The 22,238-nt window shown below is 39.7% G+C and overlaps 1 protein-coding gene and 2 long non-coding RNA genes across 3 annotated transcripts; 1 reads left to right on the top strand and 2 right to left on the bottom strand.

Annotated features, from left to right (window-relative positions):
- Positions 1-9,598: 9,598 nt before the first annotated feature.
- Positions 9,599-16,996, bottom strand: LOC307003852. Its single transcript, XR_013798848.1, has 3 exons — positions 16,099-16,996; positions 10,603-10,689; positions 9,599-10,231 (listed from the first exon to the last, which is right to left on the bottom strand). It is a non-coding gene; the product is annotated as an uncharacterized lncRNA (long non-coding RNA).
- Positions 14,668-15,551, bottom strand: LOC307003851. Its single transcript, XR_013798847.1, has 2 exons — positions 15,427-15,551; positions 14,668-14,935 (listed from the first exon to the last, which is right to left on the bottom strand). It is a non-coding gene; the product is annotated as an uncharacterized lncRNA (long non-coding RNA).
- A 922-nt stretch (positions 16,997-17,918) lies between the features above and the next one.
- gpr85 (G protein-coupled receptor 85) lies at positions 17,919-22,052 on the top strand. Its single transcript, XM_079622700.1, has 2 exons — positions 17,919-18,053; positions 19,207-22,052. Exon 2 carries the CDS (start codon positions 19,366-19,368, stop codon positions 20,497-20,499), a length of 1,134 nt encoding a protein of 377 aa, XP_079478826.1. The 5' UTR covers positions 17,919-18,053; positions 19,207-19,365; the 3' UTR covers positions 20,500-22,052.
- Positions 22,053-22,238: the final 186 nt, after the last annotated feature.

Here is a 22,238-nt window from a genome sequence, read left to right on the forward strand (position 1 = left end):
TGGCAGAATATATGAAGTTGTGTGTGGAGTGATGAATCACAATGAAACACGAGTTGCATGGTGATGCTCCAGAGCGATGTCTTAGACGATCTGGTGAGAAATATAATAATAAATGTATCTCTACCACAGTGAAGCATGGAGGAAGAGGTGTCTGTGTGGGGAGCCTGGTATTGGTGAGCTACTTCATTGTGAAAAATCATTTAATTCTTTAGAGTACAGGGGAATATTGCAGAATGCTTCCCACAAAAGAAAAGTTGTTACCTAAAGAGGAATGATCAGATGTTATTTTTCAACAAGACAATGTTCCTGCCCCAATTGACCCTTCGCAGGGAGCTTGATTGACAGGTGATCTGACCAATCATACTTCGCCGTGTACTGTGTACAGACTGTACTAAGTGTACTGACGCCTTTCCGCGGTTAAAACAAAATTCCTTCTTATGTTCATTCATGTTTATTTGATGCTATAAATGAACTAGAAGGAAGAGATGATCGGTTCACGAGCAGCTTTAACTGAGGCTCTACAGCGATCTGTCAGACACATTAAAGAGCCACAAAACGGTATTTATTGTTTACATTTCTTTAAAAAAATTACCAAATTTGAAAGGTGAGACTTTGTTTAATATGTTTAATATCAAAAGTAACCGGTCTGTCCTGTCTGTCAGCGCGTTGTCAGTGTCCTCTCTGCTCCGCTATATTTTTCACTGCGTGAGAACATGGTGTGGCGTAAGAGCGGCGTAGCTTGTCGGACATAGCGAAAGTAACTAAGGGGGGCGGGTCTTTGCGAACGGTCAATTGCAAAGACAACCAAGAAATGGCTTGAGAACAAGTTGTCGCTAAACTGCCATTCACAAATCCATTCACATGACCTTATGGGATAGTAAAGTGTCCATCGGATGCGCACTTCAGAATCTTGATGGAAGTAGTAGGTTAGGTCTGTGTACTTTGTGCCTGTTATACTGTGAATTCAGACATCAATTTGTTTTTCACCCACTATATAGCAGGAAATTATAAATATTCAGATGCAGAGTTGGGCTTACAGTAGCTCTAACCCTAAATATGAGCAATAACAATCGTGATGTTTGCCTTGGCAAGCACCACTAATAAAAAGCTACAAATACCCAAAAGGGCGCCTTTGGGTCAAAGCTATTGAGTAAATGTACTTCTTGAAAGGGATAATCTCTGATCCCTTTGGAAATGTGGAGATAATCCATGCGTACGGAAGATCTCGGCCACGTGCCTTCGGCTTGTCAAAATGAGAGGCAAATTTTGTAAAACCATTTTGTATTGGTGAGGATGAGTTTTTGATATAAGAAAAAGTAATAATTTAAATCCTTATAAATTACCAAGGTACATTATCTTCATTGAAAATACATGAATATCACTTTGTAAAACCTAGGGAGCACACAGTTTTCTTCACGAACATGATGCCTCAAATTGTGAGGCTTATTGAGGTTGGCCATTCATTTTCTAAACAAATCAACTTGCAATTTTCATAGAATGAATGAGGGACCTGAACCATATTTAGAGACTTGGGCTGGTACGCGACCACCTAGCAACCACTCAGAACACCTTAGCAACCTCAAAGAAACAAATTGCAGTTGGATTTTGCACAGGAAAATGCCATACATTTTCTCCAGAAAATGTTTGAATTGAAAGAACATCACATAACAGACAAAATCATTCTTACTGAGTCAACACTAACAGTCCTTTTGTTTAGAGACTTCAGTGTGTGTCTGTGTGCATCGCTTCGCCGTTTGGTGGGCATTCGCTTCATTAATCTGACTCTTTGGCCCAGTGGGGTACTGGTCTGTTATGGAGCAGTGATAATGCATGCAAACGATCTGCATCTCTTCCCAGCAGAAAGAATAAACAGCATCAGATATCGACCCCATGGAAGTATGGCACAGTCAGCTGATTTCTTACAAATGTTGGTTAAAAACTTAATGGAAAATAGCTAGTTTGAACTTTTAAGGGAGACAAATCAAAAAGGACATCTTTTTAACATCTCAAATGTTTCTCCTAGATACTGTAGCTATGAGACATTTCCAGTCGAAAGTCTCTATATCTCAATATGAACTGAAATATTTCACATTAGAGTCTTCCAAAAGTAATCAGAGTCATGCCATCAACATTCATTTTATAAATAAATGAAAGAGCCTAAGCTGGTTTGGTGGTCGCTGAGCCTGGTCAAGCTGGACCGTTGGCTGGTTTTAGAAGAGTTTTTGGTCAGCCCAACTTAAACCAGCTAAGACCACCAAACCGTCTTAGGTTGGTTTATGTTTATGTAATTTTGTCAGAAGGATTGTATGTCAACTCATTTGAAAGAAATAAAATTTTAGGACACACGGTTGACACATATATGAAGCATATCTCAACTTTGCTCTAGCCCTACGTAAAACAGGCCTGCTGTACATCAAGAGGTTACTATGTAAAAATCAGTACGCATCTTATGAAAACTGTGAGACGTTTGTCCTCAGGAACATCTTTCTAGAGTCATTTTTCACCTCTATTGATTGTGAATGAATATGTCATTTCATGTCCTTGGCGAAAAAGGAAAATGAGGGATTGTTCTTGGTACCTCAACAACCTTACGTAATCCTGAGATTGCTTCCTTCCACTTAACACATCAAATGTTATTTTGGTGCTGTTATGTACTGTAGTCCTCTTCTTTCATTGTGACAAAAAGAGAGGGCACATGAGTTTGGACACATGACTCAAGGTTGTGTCATCTTAGCGCTTACCACAGCTGTGGTGCATCTGGTCTTTGTCTCTTTGACAAAATCTATTTAAAAGCTTAACATTTGTGCTTCTGCCTACTCTCTGCAAAGTGTCCACTGGCTCAACCATGCTAGCATTACGTTCAGAATTAACATTTGCAATATGTGAACACAAAATGACCTACAGGAGAAAGCTTTGGAGTTGAAGTGTAATCAATGACAACGTTGGGGGAAATCTATGTAAGCCTTGTGTACATAATCATGTTTTTATAGATTAAGCCGGGGAATGACAAACAGGCCGCCGCTGTAATTCATCCGTACCAGTCTGATAATTCTCAGCATCGCAAACATATCTGCTGGGCACCGGCTCTGTAGACATACAAATCGGGGCACGTCATAAAAATCAATTAGAGGAGAGCTTTTTATTCTTCGCTCTGGTAAATTAGACACTAAAGACATCTCCTTATGAGGTGGCCAAAATTTAATTATTAAATCCAAAGGGATTACTCCCCATTCCATGTCCTCATGTGACATAGCAAAATCAAAGACAACCAGATGTGTTTCCATATACATGCAGTGGCATTATGCAATGGCAGAGTCCCACACATGCATGTGGATAATTACAAAGCTGGGAAACTCACCATTTGATAAGTTAGCAATCAAACTTGCCACTTTCACCTGGCAGATGATAAAACTGGTAGGGGAAAAAAATCCCATAAACTTACATATCTAAATGATTTACACTATCTCTCTAGAGAACAGAATGTCATACAAATTTAAGCATGGACTTTTGTAACTTGGGCCAGTAAGACACCACTTAGAAACCATCCAAGCAACAACCTAGCAACTCCCTAGCAACCACCCAGAACACCTGAATAGCAGTCACTTAGCAACACCCTAACAACCATCTGGTAATGCCCTAGCATGAAAAAAAAACTTTTAAAAGATGATTGAAAAAATAAAATAAAAATAATAATTATTATATATATATATATATATATATATATATATATATATATATATATATTTTTTTTTTTTTTTTTTTTTTTGGTCTCATTTGAAATTATTTCTTCATGGAGCTTTTGATATATTTTTTTAAAGGGATTTGAAAAAAAAAATGGTTTGCCAAAAGAAATGGAGTTAAAGCAGAACCATTAAACCACCATAATTTACATAGGAAAAGTTATTTTTAGGGGCAGATGTTATAAACTATGAGATTATCATGAAAAATCTCCACTGAAGTTTCTATAAAGCACTTTTAGCATGTAAATGAGCTCTAGATGGTACCATCATTTCATTCAAATTGTATTTAGACCTCTTAGACAAAATTGCTAGTGGAAGAATCACGGTTTTAATGGGCAGAGATGTTTTATGCATTTAAGAAGTACCTCACTTATAGCGCATGACTGGAGAGGGATTCTAAGAGGAATTTCATAGAAGATCCCAAACTAAACGGCACATAGTTCTCGGAAAGCTGTCTTCTTTAGACATGTGCGTGTGATATGCAGACTCTGAGAGATATCTTTTAATTGCGATGTAATGTTAATAATGTGTTGTGCAAAGGGCAGAGGCATTAAAAACAATCTGAAAACCTTGGGAAGAAAGCCAATGGAAACAGCCTTTTCTACACTCACTTAAGTACAGCAAGCCAAGTCAGGGAATTCTGCATTCATAGGGCATCCAAACATCAAATTACAGCTAAAAAAAGATGTGCTAATTGCATTAGAGTGACTTGTAACCACAATTTCTTGCTGTGCGGATGACACCAAGAGTTACAACACGCTGAAAGGTGTTATGGTATGAAAAGCAAAGAGATTAATTATCGTCTAAAATGTTCACTCCAATAAAACTGAACGTCTCTCCAGAGGGAAAACAAAGGCTTGCAGCATCTCTGAGAGTGTGTGCATGTGTGTGGTGTCTTTTACCTTTATTAAAGTCAACATGAAATGACATTCACAACGCAATTCTACTTATGAGTAAAAAATCCCTTGCAAATCTATTGAATATTGAAAAGTAGTCATTCCATACGAACCATGCACAATTAAGATATTTAATAGGGTGAATTTTGATTTCATGTTGACTTTCTATTCACTGCAACACATGCGGTGGTTGTTTAAACATTGACTAAAACTTTAGTGCATTGACATGTTCTGATGACTACAAAGAGAAATGTACTTCAAGCACTATTAAAAGTGACTAACTGATGAGAATGAATCTTGCTGTCATATAAATGAAGTGGCACACAATGGACCATATTTCCTTGGACTGCTCTCTATGGAGATCGGCCTGAGTCATCAATTAATCAGCAACCCATGTGGTGCTATAACTGACTCACCACTTTATACATATCTGCCAAAAAGAATAATAAAAAAAATACATATTTACAGAGAAAATCAACAGTTGTCTAGTGGTAAACATGTTTGAACAGCTCAACACTCAAAAACGAGACAGGGATAGTTGCAGGTCGGAGAAATCGATGTACCAAAAGGTAGGGGGCATGGCGAAAGGTACACAATGCTACATCGAATACTAAACCCTAACCTATATCCTAACACGCAGCTTTCACAACCTGACTTTCAGCACGCCCATTACTCTGGACATTCAGGCCCAAGAGATGGTTCATTTCTTCATTGTTAAAATATTTTTCCCTATTCGAGCAGGAAACCTGTTTGAAACAGTACTTTTTGCAATTCTGTCCGGTGACGTTAGAGGCACATAAAAGTCTCTTTCTCCAAATCAAAATGATTTTTCGGTTTCTTTTTCACCTCTCATCTTCCCACCAGAAGAACCTGGTTATTAAAGTAGACGACTAAAAATGACCATCCAAAGACATTCACCTGGTATTTCAAAATGAGTCTCTCTGATGTGTCATTTCTTCATCCCATCACCCCATCATCTCGCTATATATTTAGTTTTCTTTTTGTCCATCAGTACCTTTTTTTAATCTTTCTGGAAGAAAAAGACAGCAAATTTAGTAAACTTTAGCAGCATACTAGCATACTAATGTATTTAAAGCAAACAGACATGGTCTAAAACCCAATAACTTTGATTTCACGAGGTCTCTAAAAGCATTGCAAACTGATAGATATGGACACAATGAGCCACAGTGAGTCATTTGCTTTGAAACTATTCCAGCCGACAAAAACAAACAGTGCACTTTTGACCATATTTATGTAATTTTAAAAAAGGTCCCCCAATGAAGGATAATGATTGCCTCAGTACTCTAAGCCATCTTTACCTGTAAGTCCTTCCTGGAATACAGGAGAAATGCATGGTTAAAAATAACCCACCTCTCTGACACGGCTTTTCGCTGCACTCTGTAATTACCAGCAGTGCAATCAGCAGTGTCGTTCATTCCCCCTGATTGGCAGGCGCTGACGGCTCAATTGTTGGAAATGTGCAACTACGATCCTCATAACTAAATGGAACTGACATGCATGCAGTTGCGCAGCGCTCGTTGCATTCGTGAGATACTTCCACCGTGTGACACCTGACCCCCTAGCATCAGTATCCATCAAACTTCATCTAAAATAACACCTGCTACGGACTCCATGCCATATCTCGGAGTAGGAATGTAGATGTCAAACCCTGACGGAGTTTCCTGATCAAAACTGCATGTAGCCAAGTGAAATGGATTTTGCTATTTGAACCTAAGCCAATGAATCTGCTATACATTCTCAGTACAGTCTTGGAGCACTCCACGTAATCTTAATATTACAGTAGAGTGCTTGTGCTTTTCTCGAAGAGGGAGGGGGGCGCTCATCGATTTGAAAGCGAAGCATTCTGAAGTGCTCCACCGCAGACGTTCAGCCAAAGTAATTGCCGTGAGTGAGCTAGCAGAACTGGCCACGGACAAATAGGTCACTTAATAGGTTGTTTACCACGCACTTGGACATGATTCATGGAAGGAAAGCAGCAGAGGTCCTGTGGACCGGGCCGCAGAGGGAATTCTGGGATGGCGCTGCGATTATGATGGACAACGCATTTGTAATTGTGGGCTTGCTGCCACTTTCGACAGAGCCTGCACAACCCCTACAGAACAGACCAGTGAAAAATCACCAGCATATGTTGCATCCCCAGCATGCATTGCTTCCTGCTGGACTGCTAAATGAACAGAATATCTTGTTCAAACCAGAAGAGCAATGGTCGATCAACTTCATCTTCTGGTGAAAGCTGGTCTAACTAACATTAATAGCCTAAACCAGCATGGAAATGCATTCTGGTTTAAGGACTAAGATGGGCATGTAGCAGTCAATTATGGTTAAATATGCCTATCTAGATTGGTTTCAACAGTAAAGTGAAAAAAGATGGTCTCTTAGCCTGGTCAAGCTGCTTTTCATCCATTTTAGTTGGTTTACGAGATACAAAGTGCCAAAATTTCTCTAAAACCAGTCAATAGGCAAGCCTGGAAGACCAGCAAACCAGCTTAGACTGCTTTAAGATGGGATAGAGGTCAAATTGCATTCAAGGCATGCATTCTATCAGTTCATGGATTCCCTGGGAGTCAAACCCATAACCTGCTGTTGCTAGTGCTATTCTCTACTATTTGAGCTACAGGAACACATCTAGGCACCATGTATATGGTGTGTTTACACTTTTAAACACTACGCAGAGACAGCATACACAACCAGGAAATCACGGAAAATGACATCTCACATCGAAGAGCGATCGTTTATTCGCATGCACAGCGGGCAGAAAGCAAGTGTGATGATTGGCATGACAGAGATGCCGTAGCTCAGCATTTATATTCTACATGCCAGAAATCTGAAAGACTGACTAAATTAATTTAAACTGTGCACAAAAAAGGCTCAATAAAGCTAAAATGATTAAACAGATTGGCCAAATGAAAATCAGTGATACTGCCATCAGAAGGGACCACAAGAGGTGTTGGCATCTAACATGTTTTTGTTGTTGACAGTTTGCAACTGTCACTGTGGAGAAAACCTCTGACAAAGAGAATTGTTGATGTTAAATCTGCTTTGAGGAAACAGTCAGTGCGCGCGTTCACTGAGGGCTTGATGGCCCAATTATTAGTCTGTTGACATCCCTCTTGGAAACAGCCAAGAATCCTCTCCTGATGCTTTCATGTGGACTGTGAACCCAGAGCGAGGGCAGAGAGCTTCATGACAACAGCGAAAGCGAGGCTGAAGTCTGCATCACCATGGAAACAGTGAAACCACTGAAATGTTGCCGTCTCTCTACCCTGAAAAAACTCTTAGCAGAAATACACTCCATGCAATCACTCCATGAGGAAAGCATTAATGCTAACAATTTGATGACTGTTTTTACTTGCTTATTTTATTAAGCAATTTGTGCATAGCACTATATTTTGTTTGTGGGCATTGGCTAGAGAGCCAAAAAGCAGTTCGGAAGGATTTACATAAAGGTGCAAAGGAGTCCACATTGAACATCTTTTTGCTTTTAAACCTGGACATAAACTGAAAGGTTCAGAAAAGGTTAAAAAAATAAGGAAATTATGTGAGTCATTAATGCTAAAGATGGACAAAACGCTTACTGAGACATTCTGGAATTGATTATTTTTAATTTCAATGGAAAAACTGTATTAAATTAGAAAAACACAATTTTAACTAGTGGTTTCAGACTTTTGGACTAGAGGTCTAGTCAATATGGGTTTTTCAATACTCCTCCCGCACGCTCCTGCAAGATTCTGTACCGTTCCTGCCAAAAATATGCAATATTTTATCCCGCTCCCGCCTGAAACTTTCATATTTTGGCCCTTTCCCACCTGCAAAAGCCCGTAGGAAGTTCAGGTCCAGTTAGATTCTATCTAATTCCAGTCTTTAGGCTATTTTTTTCCAAATTTCCACACACAAGACACTTCAGATCTCCAGTTACAGACTTCTGAGTGCTGTTATTTTTAGATAATTATATTTAGCGGGAGCCAACGAGTAATTTCTTTCTCCCGCTTCCCACGTACATATCAGTAATTCAAATATCAGAAATTGAAAACTTGTCCCGCGCCGCACTCTGTACTTATTTCCAAACTGGGGCCCACAACATCCAAGGGTCTCAATACACTTTTCCACCAGGAAGAACCAGGTGCTAGTTCAGAGCTAGTGCTATTGCCAGTCCGGAGTTGGTTCGACTGACGAGTCTTCTAAGAACCGGTTTTGCCTTTCCACAGGCTAGAGAGCCACCACAGAGCCAGGTCTTACGTCACTGTATACATCTCATGTTGCCCAGCAAGCGCGGCACCGCCAGACACAAACACAACAGGCTTGTCCGGGCTTCTCGCGATCCAAAAGCACACAGAGTCGTATGTTCTCCAAACACTTCCGCAGCTCCGATCGGTCCGAGCCGCTCCAATGCATCTCGAACAAGCCTTCCATCAACAATGGTGGTCGTTGCGTTACTATTGATGCTCATGGCTTTGCGAAAATACATCGGCATCCTAACACGGCAAATTCAATGCGTTCGTGCAGCTCGCCGTAACTTGCATAGACGGAGATTACAATCGAGCGGCTATATTAGCTCGATTAGCTGCTATTTAAAAAATGGCGGTCATAAGTTTCTGTTCGTCTAGTTGGTCACGGTAACCCCACCCCCTGACGCAAGCGGTTCTTACTCCTAGACCAGCAATGTTTTGGTGCTACTTAAGAACCACTTTTACTGGTTCGGAGCTGGTGCTTTAGTGTTTTAAAATATAAACAAAAAATACTGTATAGTAAAATAAATCTGTAATAATGTATAATTGTAAATAATGTGAAAATAATGTATAATGACATTAAATAAAAAATTCCCAATGACCTATTTTCATGATTTCATAATTTCATGACATAAAAAAGTATTTTGTCTCATCCTACTCGCCAAACAAACAAAAAAACACTCAAGAAGAATACAAACCGTTTTGTAGTGCTGCTAGAAATATGGTATTAAGACATAATCTGGATAATCTGCAAAAGCCATTCTGACAGATAGATTAAGTTTCCAAATAAGGAGAAAGCCATGACTGCAAAAATGTGGTGTTGACATATCACTTTGGGTACAAAATAAAGGTTCCAAAAGTGGGTTTTCGCAGGGAATGCCATAGAAGAACCATTGTTGGTTTGCCAAAGAACCTTTCAGTGACCAGCTCTTAAAATAAAAAAATGTTCTTAGTGTGAAGAACCATTTTCCACTGTAAAGCAGCTGGAAAGGTTTTATGGATGTTTAAGGTTCTTCATGGAACCATCGATGCCAATAAAGCAATTTGAATTATTTTTGATATACTTATTGTAGGATAATTAGAAATGACACAACATTAGATTTGCATGGCTACAATGTACAGTACAATACAATGCATATGTATACATAGAAAATGAAGATGTCAGATGTTTTGCTTGAGTGACCACACAGGTTAGCCTTTGAGAGGAAAAAAGGTCCCGCTGTAACCACCCAGGCACTGGCCCATGAAATGGTTTTGGATTTGGGGTTCTCAGATGGAGGCCTGCACTCGAGGGGTGAATTCAGAAGCGGTGGAAGAAAAGGAGTGCAATCACTTCTGTGCAATTTATCTTTGTAAAAGAAAGAAAGAGAGAGAAAAAAAAAACACCAGACAGAACACAAACAAAACAAGAAAATAAAGCGGTTTGGTCTCAAAACCATTGATCATAAAATCCATTAAGATTTGACAGCGCACCAGATTGAAACTAGGGCAGTGAGCTTCCTTCACTTTGAGATGGAGCAATATGGAGGAAAAAAATAAACTCAGAGGTATAATTGGATTAAAAGGCAATCAAACGACTCTAAGATTAATTGATTTCTTGATTATTGGCCCACAACTCTCAGATGTTGAGTGCAAACACTAGCTGCTTAGCATATTCACCATAAAACGGAGGAGATAAATATGGAGAACACATCCAGATGCTTTGTGGGAGAAACTTACCTTGAAGTCATTTCAGTGTCCCTCTTTCAGTCGTCCAGCCATGAGTCATGAGACCATTCGCCCTTCGTCTCTGCCAGCATCTGAGCTCTGTTAAGTATTTAACATCCAGAACATTAGCACAAAAGCCACAGGACAATCCATTCGTCATGTCTCCTCAAAGGAATTCATTATGGATGTACCAACGTCTTTGTACAAAGACTCCCATCGTTTCCTGGTCTTATCTCTACCAAGAAACCTATTTCAGTGCACAATTAATCAAGAGTGTTTTGTTCTATTCCAGTACAGATGCTTTGGTCTGTTGTGTAATGGACGACCGCAAGTTTACTAAGGGGCCGTTTACACAACACCTTTTTCAGCAAAAAAATGTGGCGTTCATTTACACGACAACAGCGGTTTGGGCAACTGAAAATGCAAACGTTTGAAAACGATACCATTATCATGTCCATGTAAACTACAAAATGTGAATTTGTGAAAATGGTGACATGCACATACTTTATCACGTATTCAATGTCTAGGAGTGTAGTTTTTCTTAAAAAAAAAGTTATAAATAATGTTATAAACATATAAATGAAGTATTTTCCCTCATATTTTGTTGGTTTAATCAAATAAAAAACACTATCCCCTCCGGACATCAGTTTTGGCCACTACTGTAAACATCAATAAATATATATATCTAAATATAAATGCCCTTAAATCACAGTATAATCATTAGATTTTTTAAATAAATCTTTATAACAAATGTTTTTTTTCTAATATAAATATATTGCAATATATAATGGCAAACCAAATGATCTGGTACAGTGATATAAGATCATACTGTCAACTCCTACTAAGTCGGCTAAAAAAAAAGACCAGTATTAGTCGCCAACATATACAAGTTGTTTTTTGGATCCTGTTCTCCATCTTCTTATATACCACCCACGTGTCTTTATCATCGAGTTCTCCATAACCCTACCATCCCACCCGGCTTTGAGTGCCATGAAGAGGCCCTGGTCATCGATCAGTGCTCAAATCGGCAAATGTCGAAAAAATATACAATGTTTTTTTTCTTCTAGCAGGTCATGACAGTGCCATTCATCTCCTGCCGTATGTGTCCTGCATCTAAACGAATGCTTTAGCAGAGAGCTCGCATTTCAAACCAGGTGATAATCTCTGAGCCAGCATGTGGGAGGGCAGGGAAACGAGTCGGTGGGAGGAAGACAAGGTCGTACAAGCACCATGGCAGGCTTACAAGGTCAATACTTTTTAGTTTGGCAGGTGTGCTCTAATTAAATGACATAGATCTGCACGGCACGCAGATAGCGAGATGCAAAAGTGCTAAGACCCCACCATGACATACGCCAATTAATCTGTGGCACGGGCTAAAAAGAAACATCAGTAGTGGAAACAGAAGACTGGAGCAGATTTGTTTTTTTGGACCGCGCTGCAGTCAGAGCTGGCAAGGTCCCTGAGAGATGTCATTTCCCAACATATTTGGAATGAAAAACATAAGCTATCATTCATGGCATTAAGTACACAAAGGTAGACAGTAATTTGACATGGAGTGACGCTCTTTTTATCTATGACTATAAATTGTCAAGGGAGACCTACCAATCAAAATGAATCATTACTGAGGACATTTGATGGCTTGATAATTTATCTTAATTTTTACTCTTCAGTCTCTCACCTGCTGTCAGTGTGATAAAGAATGATGTTCTCAAGAGGTATCTAAAAACCACAAGCACACACACACACACACACACACACACACACACACACACACACACACACACACACACACACACACACACACACACACACACACACACACACACACACACACACACACACACACACACACACACACACACACACACACACACACCTACAACAAGGGCTGTCAGAAATAACAAAAACACCAAATTAACTCAATATGAACACTAAAGACAAACTTCCTGTAATGAGATATCATTGTTCTGGTTACATCCACTGACATGTTATTACCGTACAATCACCCGAAAACTACATGTAATGTGAAACCATCAAACTAAGAGGTAGCCTATCTCTAAGCTGAAGCCTTTGCAGAATTCACAAAACCTAAACCAGTCTCTGAGCAAAACAAAAAAAAAACCTCAGTTTCATTTTATTTTAATCAGCAGTGTGAAATTTTTGATGGAAATGTTTTCATGCACTAGCACAAATTTGTATAAATTCTATCTCCGCTGTTAACGATGTCTGGTGTTATTTAGATCTGATTTCTTTTGGTTAGTTTAAAATAGTTCAGAAATGTGACTTCTTTATGCTTTAATCACTTTAGTTAAGCCATCACTGTGTTCAAGATTTTCTTGCTGGAAATGTTATTCTCATGCAGTCCCCTTTGTCTTTCAATTCAAATATTATTTGGTTTTATAAACTATGTAGGGGAGTTGTTCGGGTTTAAATGGGTTGCATATTCACACATGTATTTTGTTAACTGCCATGAGGTTAACAGTTCTAACAGATCTAACCAGCTTAAAATGCACCCATGGGCAACTTATCTTTGGTTCTGGGTCTGCATTAATGCCGTCACATTAAGTGGTTATGTATAATCTTGGATTCTTTTATCTGAATTTCATATGCCAATTATTATTTTCAAGGCCCTCCTTATAGGAACCTTTCATATCCAATGTCCATTTCCAAAGAAGCTCAGTATTCAATTCAAAATTTAATTCAATTCAAAAGCTAATTACCTTATTACATAACTAAGACTGCACAACTTATTTGCTTGGCCCGTGTTAGTTAATTAAGCTATGAAAGACTATTTTGGTTAAACCTATAGAGCTGTTCAGTCATGGCATCAATCTATAGGCAAACTCAAAGGTAACTTGTTATTGGTTCCCTTGAGATTTTTTTATCGATTTTTAGAATGGCATTTTTCTGTTACGAGCAAAATAAGGTCTAGGGTTAAAGGAATAGTTCACCCAAACATGACAATTTTGTCATCATTTACTAACCCTCAAGTTCCAAACCCATATTAATTTCTTTTTTTTCTGCGGAACACAAAATAATATATTTTGAAGAATGTCGGTAACCTGACAGTTGATGGGCCCCATTGACTTCCATAGTATTTTTTCCCCTACTATAGACAGTAGCACCTCAATGCAGTACATAAGATCCAAGGGGCGGAGTTGGATCCAGATCCAAGGGGCGGAGTTAGATCCAGATCCGATGGGCGGAGTTGGATCCAGATCCGAGGGGCGGAGTTGGATTTCCTCTCACTGCATTCTGATTGGTCGACAGGTTCCTAGCGTTTCTCACAGGTTCGCGTTTAAAGTCTGTGTAGAGAGAATGGTGTCGTCTTAGCGGCCCCTAACAAATGATCGTTGCGACGGAAGCGAATCAATCAAAACTAACTTTAGCTGGAAAATAATTTTATTAAAGAACCGCTATGAAGCCAAAACCATCTCCATTTCCTATAAAGTTTATCTCTGTAAAGCTGCTTTGAAACAACACTGTTAAAAGCGCTATATAAATGAAGATGATTTGACTTTTGACAGAAAAACAAACTTGCTGAAAACAAATCTTATTTAATGAAGTTTAAAAAGTTACAAACATTGTAGTTTGTACATTGTGTGAATGTGATTTTTTTTTTTCATTTGGAAAAAGCGTTTAATTATCCCAAAAAATTAATAAGCGTTTAATAATCCAAAACAAAAAGATTGATTAAAAATTCTTACATTTCATCTTCCCTGAAAAGCATGGAGTTCCTTGTTACATGCAAGAATAAATATATCTTAAAAAGAAATGTATTCTTTGATTGGCTGATCTTTTACCCCTCTCAGTAGTCCACATGCACTTTGATTTCAAATATTATAATATTAATAAGTAGGCGCATCTACTTTTGAGTAATATTAAATCAAGTTTAAATTCAAGTAGAAAATATGTGTGCTTTTCCATTGATTATGCAACTGTAAGTGACTAAATTATAGCAGCACTAATTTTAAACTTATAAATGACTTCACAAGGGAATCTGACTTAATTTACATAACATAAGAGCATCTCACTTACATAAATGCATGAACAATTCATTACCAGCACAATTAAATAAGGGGAAAAAAACGTTTATTAACACACTAGGTAAAACAGACATTTTGAAAACAGTAGGGAAACTTTGAAGGCAAAACATAAGGAAAACCACATTGGGAGCACACGCAGAAATGACACAAACATTACAGGGAAACCACCGGACATTCACAATTAACTATTCATCCTTTCAGGTCAGCACAGATCTGGCAGAACTCGCTGCAGAAGTCTGGGTGGGTGTCTTCACATATTATTTTAAAAAGTTCCCCCTTTCTTCCTCGACCTCCATATCCTGTGGGTTAGCAAAGAAAGCAAATATTTCAATGATCATTATTTTTTAAATGTTTTAATTCATCATTGAAAGTAAAACACTCCATGGCAACAACTAAAATGCATACCTGGAGTGCAGTGTTTGCCTAACCTGGCTAGTGGGTAGCGTGGCTAACCTGGCTAACTAGATAGCTACCTAACTGACAACACCACATGTTAGCTTACCCTAGCTATAAACATATGAACATACCAACAGTATTATCCAAAGCTAATTAGTTTAGCTAAATAGATAGGCCACCTCTACACGTGCGTGCTAACGTTAACGCTACAAACGACCTAACTTACCATTAATGGATGCCAGTTTAGCGGACTAGTTAAACATGTCTTGGTGTTATCAAAAAGTATGAACACTGTCAAAACTTTAACATATATTTAAGTGTGATCATTACTTAAAGACGCACACTAAATTATTAATCTATCTCGACTATATTAGTAATCAAAATGTAGACTTACATTGATGAGAGCAAACAATGATGATCACCGATATGCTGGTTCATCTGGTGGTGGGGCTGAGGCATGGGGGCGAAGTATATATAGTGGGAGGAGTTGGATCTGGATCCAACTCCTCCCAGTGGATTTCATGTTCTGCAGTGAGGACCTTCTCACTATAGAAGTCGTTTGGGTCCACCAACTGTCAGGTTACCGACATTCTTCAAAATGTCTTCTAGTGTTTTCAGCAGAAGAAAGAAATTCATACAGATTTGGAACAACTGAGGATGAGTAAATGATCCTTTGTAAAAAAATATTTACATTTTTGGGTGAACTTAAACTTTTAACATTAGCTACTTTCACGTTTTTTCATGCAACATAAATTACACATAGTAAAATGTGAATTTAATAGCCAATTATAGTAAGTATAGTGTTTATTTAGCAACTTAGTATGTAATTTGTTATGTGAACAATTTCGCATGTGAAACGCACAATGAGGAGCGAAATTACGAATCATATTAGGCTCATGAATATTAATGCTGACGTTGCCATCCAGTTGTAAAAACATATTATTTAAGTGACGCTGACGTTGCGTCGTTACTTTCCAACGGCTCGTCGTAGCTTATTAATATTAATAACCAAACCTTTCCCATAGTAGGGTAGGATTCGTAAAATCAGGAAATGCAGCGAGATCACCTGACGCGTCGTCATTGCAGTTGCGCTTCCCAATCCCTCCTCGCAGCAGACCAACAACAACATGGCTCCCAAAGACCAACACACACACATGATGCTCTGGCTTTTCCTCCTGGCGCTTGTCCAGACCGCCGAGGCGTTTGACGGAGGAGATGCGCTGGCGTTACTGTTGGGCGCGACCGTGACGCTCGTGGGAATCTGCGCGTGCTTGGGCTGGTACGCGCGCACACGGAACGGCCAGTTTTGATGACCAACCTGCTGATCAAGGCCTCATCCGGAAATGCGACTGAGTGCAGAAGGACTGTCATGCATTTCTACTGAAGAGAATTGGAAATGCACGCAGAGGAAGGACTTATGGATAATATAAGCTGTTGATTTTATTATTGGCGTATTATCCATTTCAATGACACTATCCTTCCTTGACCCTGTACACCACGTGAGAAACTTCTACATTACCAGCGTTGAAAAGTCCATTAGATTACCACTGCATGAGAACAAGATCATGCAGACATTCTCTGACACATCTCTATGGACTTGGACATTTCTGGCGGGCTTGTGATGTCTCCTGCCATGTTACAATCACTGCAAGACAATCTGCTTTCAATTTCCCTCCTACAATTGTTGAATGCTTTCTCTGTCTGCATAAAGCATTTCATGTCTTAGCCAATGTGCTTTAGAGAGGGAGGGTGATGCTGTTAGCTGTGTCTGTGGTTATAAATGTTATTAACTTTATGTGCCTTTTGTCCAAGTGAGACTTTGCATCTGTTGCAAAATTAATATACTCTGAAAATGCTCTTTCATTTTTAATTCTTTGCTAAATGCACACCAAAATAAACTGCATATACAGTGGTTGCAAAAGTCATTCCTTCTAAGTAATTGAAATACATAAAATAATAAACAAAGTGACATTTTCAAAAAATGATGGCAGTCATATTTCTCAAGCAAAACATTTCACAAAAGGGTTTTAAATTGATATAAAACAGTATTTATAATATTTACAATTAAGACAAAAAGGATTTGGACATCTTATTTATTTATTCATTCATTTACGCATTTTAACAACTTACATTGCACACAAGGTGTACATTTTTTCAGTTCATGGAGTCTGATATGAACCCAGCACCTTACTTTACTGCATGATCTAAAGGACATTTAGCCACTAGATGCCGGTCCAGCTGGTAAAAGGTTGTTACAACCATTCTACATGATCAAGTTATTATTAAGTGTTCAAAAACAACCTTTGTGGTCACTGCATGTCCAGTGCCAAGTATGCAGAACTAGACACCCATGTTGGTTCTTATTCAGGGCAGTGAATCACACACAATAGGCAGTGTCAATTATTGATGCAGAGTAAGTGTATCCTGCGCTGAACCATATGTAATATAGGCTAGCCACAAATACACAATGAAAGTAATATCCCTGATTAGACAAGTTTAAGTTCAAGGTTTCATTTGTCAAATACAGTATGCCACACAGTGATACAAAATAGGTGAAATGTGTGGCACATTATAAAGTATAAATAAGAAATTATATGTATATATTATTATTATTTTTTTTTTTTTAAATATAAGGTTTTGTTAAATATAAGGTTGTTTATTATAAATAAAGCCCACCATTATTTTCTCTCTCCCATAGACAGACAGGCAGATAGATAGTGACATATAGTAGGTATTGACAGATATAGTGTACACAGTAAACATTTATTATAACACATGCGACGATGTATATTATACAAAAGGGCAAAAGGGATCCGTGATGCTGCTGCACCCATCAGTGCAGATGATGCTGCTGCTGCTGGGATCACAAATAGCGCCAGTGCGCATGCGCCGTCCGCACCGTTTACTGTATAATCACAGTGGGGGAAAAAGAGCAGGCAACAAAACTAAACCTTTTTTTACGGCAAAGTGACTGCTGCCATGTAAATAACCGCCAGGGAAACAAAGGGGGAATATCAACAGGTATGTTTTTAATTGATATTTTATAGCGTTGTCTCTGTTGCACTCGATATTTGCATGCATGTATTTGAAGGAATTGCTGTGCCTATAATGGACGCTCAGCCATCCAGAAATCATTCCGTTTTAAAAAGCAAAGGGAAAAATAGACCGCTTGTGTGCTAAATTCACACGCATTCACCCAAATGATCCTGTATCTGTTGCTTATTTTGATACAACGCATTAAAACGTCTTCAATGGTCGATGATTTTGTAAAAATGCAACTGGAGATACAAAGGTTTATTATTTATTATATAGGGAAAGGCTCTTCGTGCATTTATAGCTATGAAAAGAAACGACGGCTATTGTATAGAGTCGTTTAATAGATGCAATCCATTGTTTGTTTCTTTTTTTAACTCGAATTCGTCGTCATATCAATAGGCTACTAATTGTTTATAAACAAATACATAGGTTAGAGAGAGAGAAAAAAAATATTGATGTAATTCTAAAGCATGTGCTTTTCCCCAAATGACTTGCATTATATTGTGTTGTTGCACTGAACGTCTGTATGAAAGCCACAAATAATCTATATGTTTATATATAAAATATAACATGATGCATTTCTTCATATTCCTTTACACAGTCAGTCAGTCAAATAAGGATTCATGATTGATTTTCCACAGTATCATGATAAACAAGAGGGAATGAACACGGTTAGATTCTGCAGGATCTTTGGGTGTGATCAACAGCTTTTCTTGCTGCATTTAGACAAATGTTCCTTTCGGGTGTAGCTGATAACAATCATTAGATTCCACGTCTTTTTCCATTATACCACAGATGAATATGCCTCTAGACGGATGTCTGGTCGTGGTGATGAGCATCTTGTCGACTGCACTCTCTTTCTTTGCTATTATTTATTTAATTTGCCTTGGAAAAGGGGAGATGTTGGGGGTGGGGGTCTGTTATTTTAACCAGGATTTATGTTGGTGTCCAACGGCGAATCCTTATGCTGAATTAAGCAACTGTGTGAGCTCGACATAGAACGCATACCGTTGCAGCCGCAATTTTGTATGCAATTAGAAAAAAGAACCTCAATGACAAAAGAAATGAGCGATGCAATGCAAAGCCCCCCAGTTTGTTTTGTGTGAGCGAATCCTAATGGGTGGATCGTGTTTTTCAGGCATCCTTTTAGGTGTGATGAGACAAAGGAACAAAGGATGCCTTAGAAGAGAGGCAGCGAAGAACAAGGCTGGAACCTGCTTCAAAGCACACCAGATGGATCTATCGCTCCACTCTCCATCTAGATCATGATACTTGGCTAAAGCTTTAAGCGTTCTCTATGATCCCTTCTCCATCTATGGCGAACTACAGCCATGCAGGGGACCACAACATCTTGCAGAATGTCTCTCCGCTCGCCACTTTCCTTAAACTGACCTCCTTGGGTTTCATCATCGGCGTCGGCGTGGTTGGAAACCTCCTGATCTCCATCCTGCTGGTCAAAGACAAGAGCCTTCACCGAGCGCCCTACTATTTCCTGTTGGACCTCTGCGCTTCGGACATCCTGCGCTCGGCCATCTGCTTCCCCTTCGTGTTCACCTCCGTCAAGAATGGCTCAGCCTGGACGTACGGCACGCTGACTTGCAAAGTGATCGCCTTCTTGGGCGTGCTCTCCTGTTTCCACACTGCCTTCATGCTGTTCTGCGTTAGCGTGACACGGTACCTGGCCATCGCCCACCACCGTTTTTACACTAAGCGGCTGACCTTCTGGACATGCCTGGCCGTCATATGCATGGTGTGGACCCTGTCGGTAGCCATGGCGTTCCCTCCGGTGCTGGACGTTGGCACGTACTCCTTCATCCGCGAGGAGGACCAGTGCACCTTCCAGCACCGCTCCTTCCGTGCCAATGACTCGTTGGGCTTCATGCTGCTCCTTGCACTCATCCTCCTGGCCACCCAGCTTGTCTACCTCAAGCTCATCTTTTTCGTCCATGACCGCCGAAAGATGAAGCCGGTTCAGTTCGTGCCCGCCGTCAGCCAGAACTGGACCTTCCACGGCCCGGGAGCGAGCGGCCAGGCCGCGGCCAACTGGCTGGCCGGCTTCGGCCGGGGTCCCACGCCTCCGACCCTGCTGGGAATCCGGCAGAACAGCAATGCGGCGGGCCGCAGGCGTCTGCTGGTGCTGGACGAGTTTAAGACTGAAAAGCGGATAAGCAGGATGTTCTACATCATTACCTTCTTCTTCCTGAGCCTGTGGGGACCCTACCTGGTGGCCTGCTACTGGAGGGTGTTCGCCCGAGGCCCAGTGATCCCGGGAGGCTACCTGACAGCGGCCGTGTGGATGAGCTTCGCCCAAGCGGGAGTCAACCCCTTCATCTGCATCTTCTCCAACCGGGAGCTCCGGCGATGCTTCAGCACCACGCTCCTCTACTGCAGAAAATCCAGGTTACCGAGGGAACCCTACTGTGTTATATGAAGGTTCAGTGGCAAATTTTGTTTTTCTGATGTGGTTTTTGTTTGGATGCCCTGGTTGATCAGGGATGTGTTCAATTGTACAGCTCTCTCCTTCTCCTCTTCCTCTCGCTCCCTTTTCGAGGCCTGTAGTTGAACCGTCCGAATGGAATAAGATGATGAACGGACAGAGGACACGTCTCACGTTTATGTTCTAGTAAACAACCAATGCGAAAGGCCATTTGAAACCCAATACGCAAAAAAAAAAAAGGAAAAAAAAAAAAAAGAGAAAAAAAATATGAAAAGAAATGAAAAAAAATGGATACATCAAAAAGGGACTGACCTTTGTTATGGATATCTGGAAGACTCTGGAACGGGTGTAAAAGAAATCAAACTGTTACCTTAAGGAATCACTGGAATTTGCGTCTAAAAAGTTGCACTAACGAGAAGACCGGAAGATGCTTTTTTCGCTCAGTTGCATTGCAAGGATGTCTTGTTTTTCCCAAACTGAAATACGAATGCTTTAATCTGCAACAGACTTCTCTTTCACTGTAAGTAAACAAAACATGTGGGGTGACTAACTGTTGGAATACACCTTCACGAGAGGATAAATTGGTTTAAATGTAAGTGATATCTTTTTTCCTTTTAGGGTTGGGTTAGGGCGGGGCGGGCTGGTGGGCGGGTCTTAAGGGGGCGGGTCCTGTCGTGTGGTTTTCGATTTGCAACTTAAATTATTTCCTGTAGTTTTATGATCCATATGGTATGTCTCTGTTGTCTGGCAATGTTATTTTCTTATCTCATTTTTCTAAGTCTAAAAACAAATGTTTGAATTTTAAAACATTGCTCTTGAGAACCTTGTACTTAAACTGACAGTGGAGAACCAGTTAAGCTAAGTTGAGTACGGCATATCCATGTACCCGAACACGCAAATTTTGTTACAGATACCACTCCAGCTGTTCTTGCCTTAATGGTTCTGGTGTTTTGTTCATGTTTTCATTTGCAAGGTGAGGGTTGTTTTCTAAATCCGCTCCTCTGAAATGTCTTTTCACATGAGGGTGAAGTGCATTTTCATTTGAAAAACAGTATCCACCACCACCACCACATGCACAGCCCATTTCTTACCCTGTAACGTTTGCTACACCCCACCGAGTGCGCAGAGCACAGGGAGCATGTGTGTGTGGATGTCTGTGCGTGTGTGTGTGTGTGCGCGCGTGTGTGCGCAAGAGTGCTAGGCGAACAGCTGTCATGTCAAGACCAGAGCCTTAGTCTGAAATCTTGCACAATTTGTAAAAAATGTAATAGGAAAAACAAAAAACATTGTATTTAAGGCACAGAGTCTTGTTTCTACTTTCCCAACATTTGCTCTCTACTAATTGTTTTGATTAACTTACTTTTTCTCTTGTGGCCATTTTAATATTTATTCTGTATTCTTTTTGTATATTATAGGTAGATAGTGTGTAAGTTTGTGAGTCTTTCATTTTGAAGTCCCGAATGTGAGTACTGTTTAAGTTAGGACTGCAATTGCTGAAAGTTAACTGTGTAATCTGTTGCTTACATTTTTGAAAATAAAATTTTACATTTTGCAAAACCTGTTCTTGCTATTTACTCCAAAAAAGCACGCTTGGTTGAGCAGGCCCAAAGCAAAATGAAAGCTCAATTAGCGGGGAAAACATGTATAAATATTGACCGAGGCAGGCTAACAAGCTTATCTTTGCTATTAATGATCGCTTCGCATTGAACTGTCATGATTAGTCTCTCGCTAAT

This window comes from Phoxinus phoxinus, assembly GCF_949152265.1.
Source record: "Phoxinus phoxinus genome assembly, chromosome: 9".
Taxonomy (NCBI): domain Eukaryota; kingdom Metazoa; phylum Chordata; class Actinopteri; order Cypriniformes; family Leuciscidae; genus Phoxinus; species Phoxinus phoxinus.

Coding starts and splice junctions, on each gene's coding strand:
- gpr85 (XM_079622700.1), top strand. CDS start 19,366: ATGATCCCTTCTCCATCTATGGCGAACTACAGCCATGCAGGGGACCAC.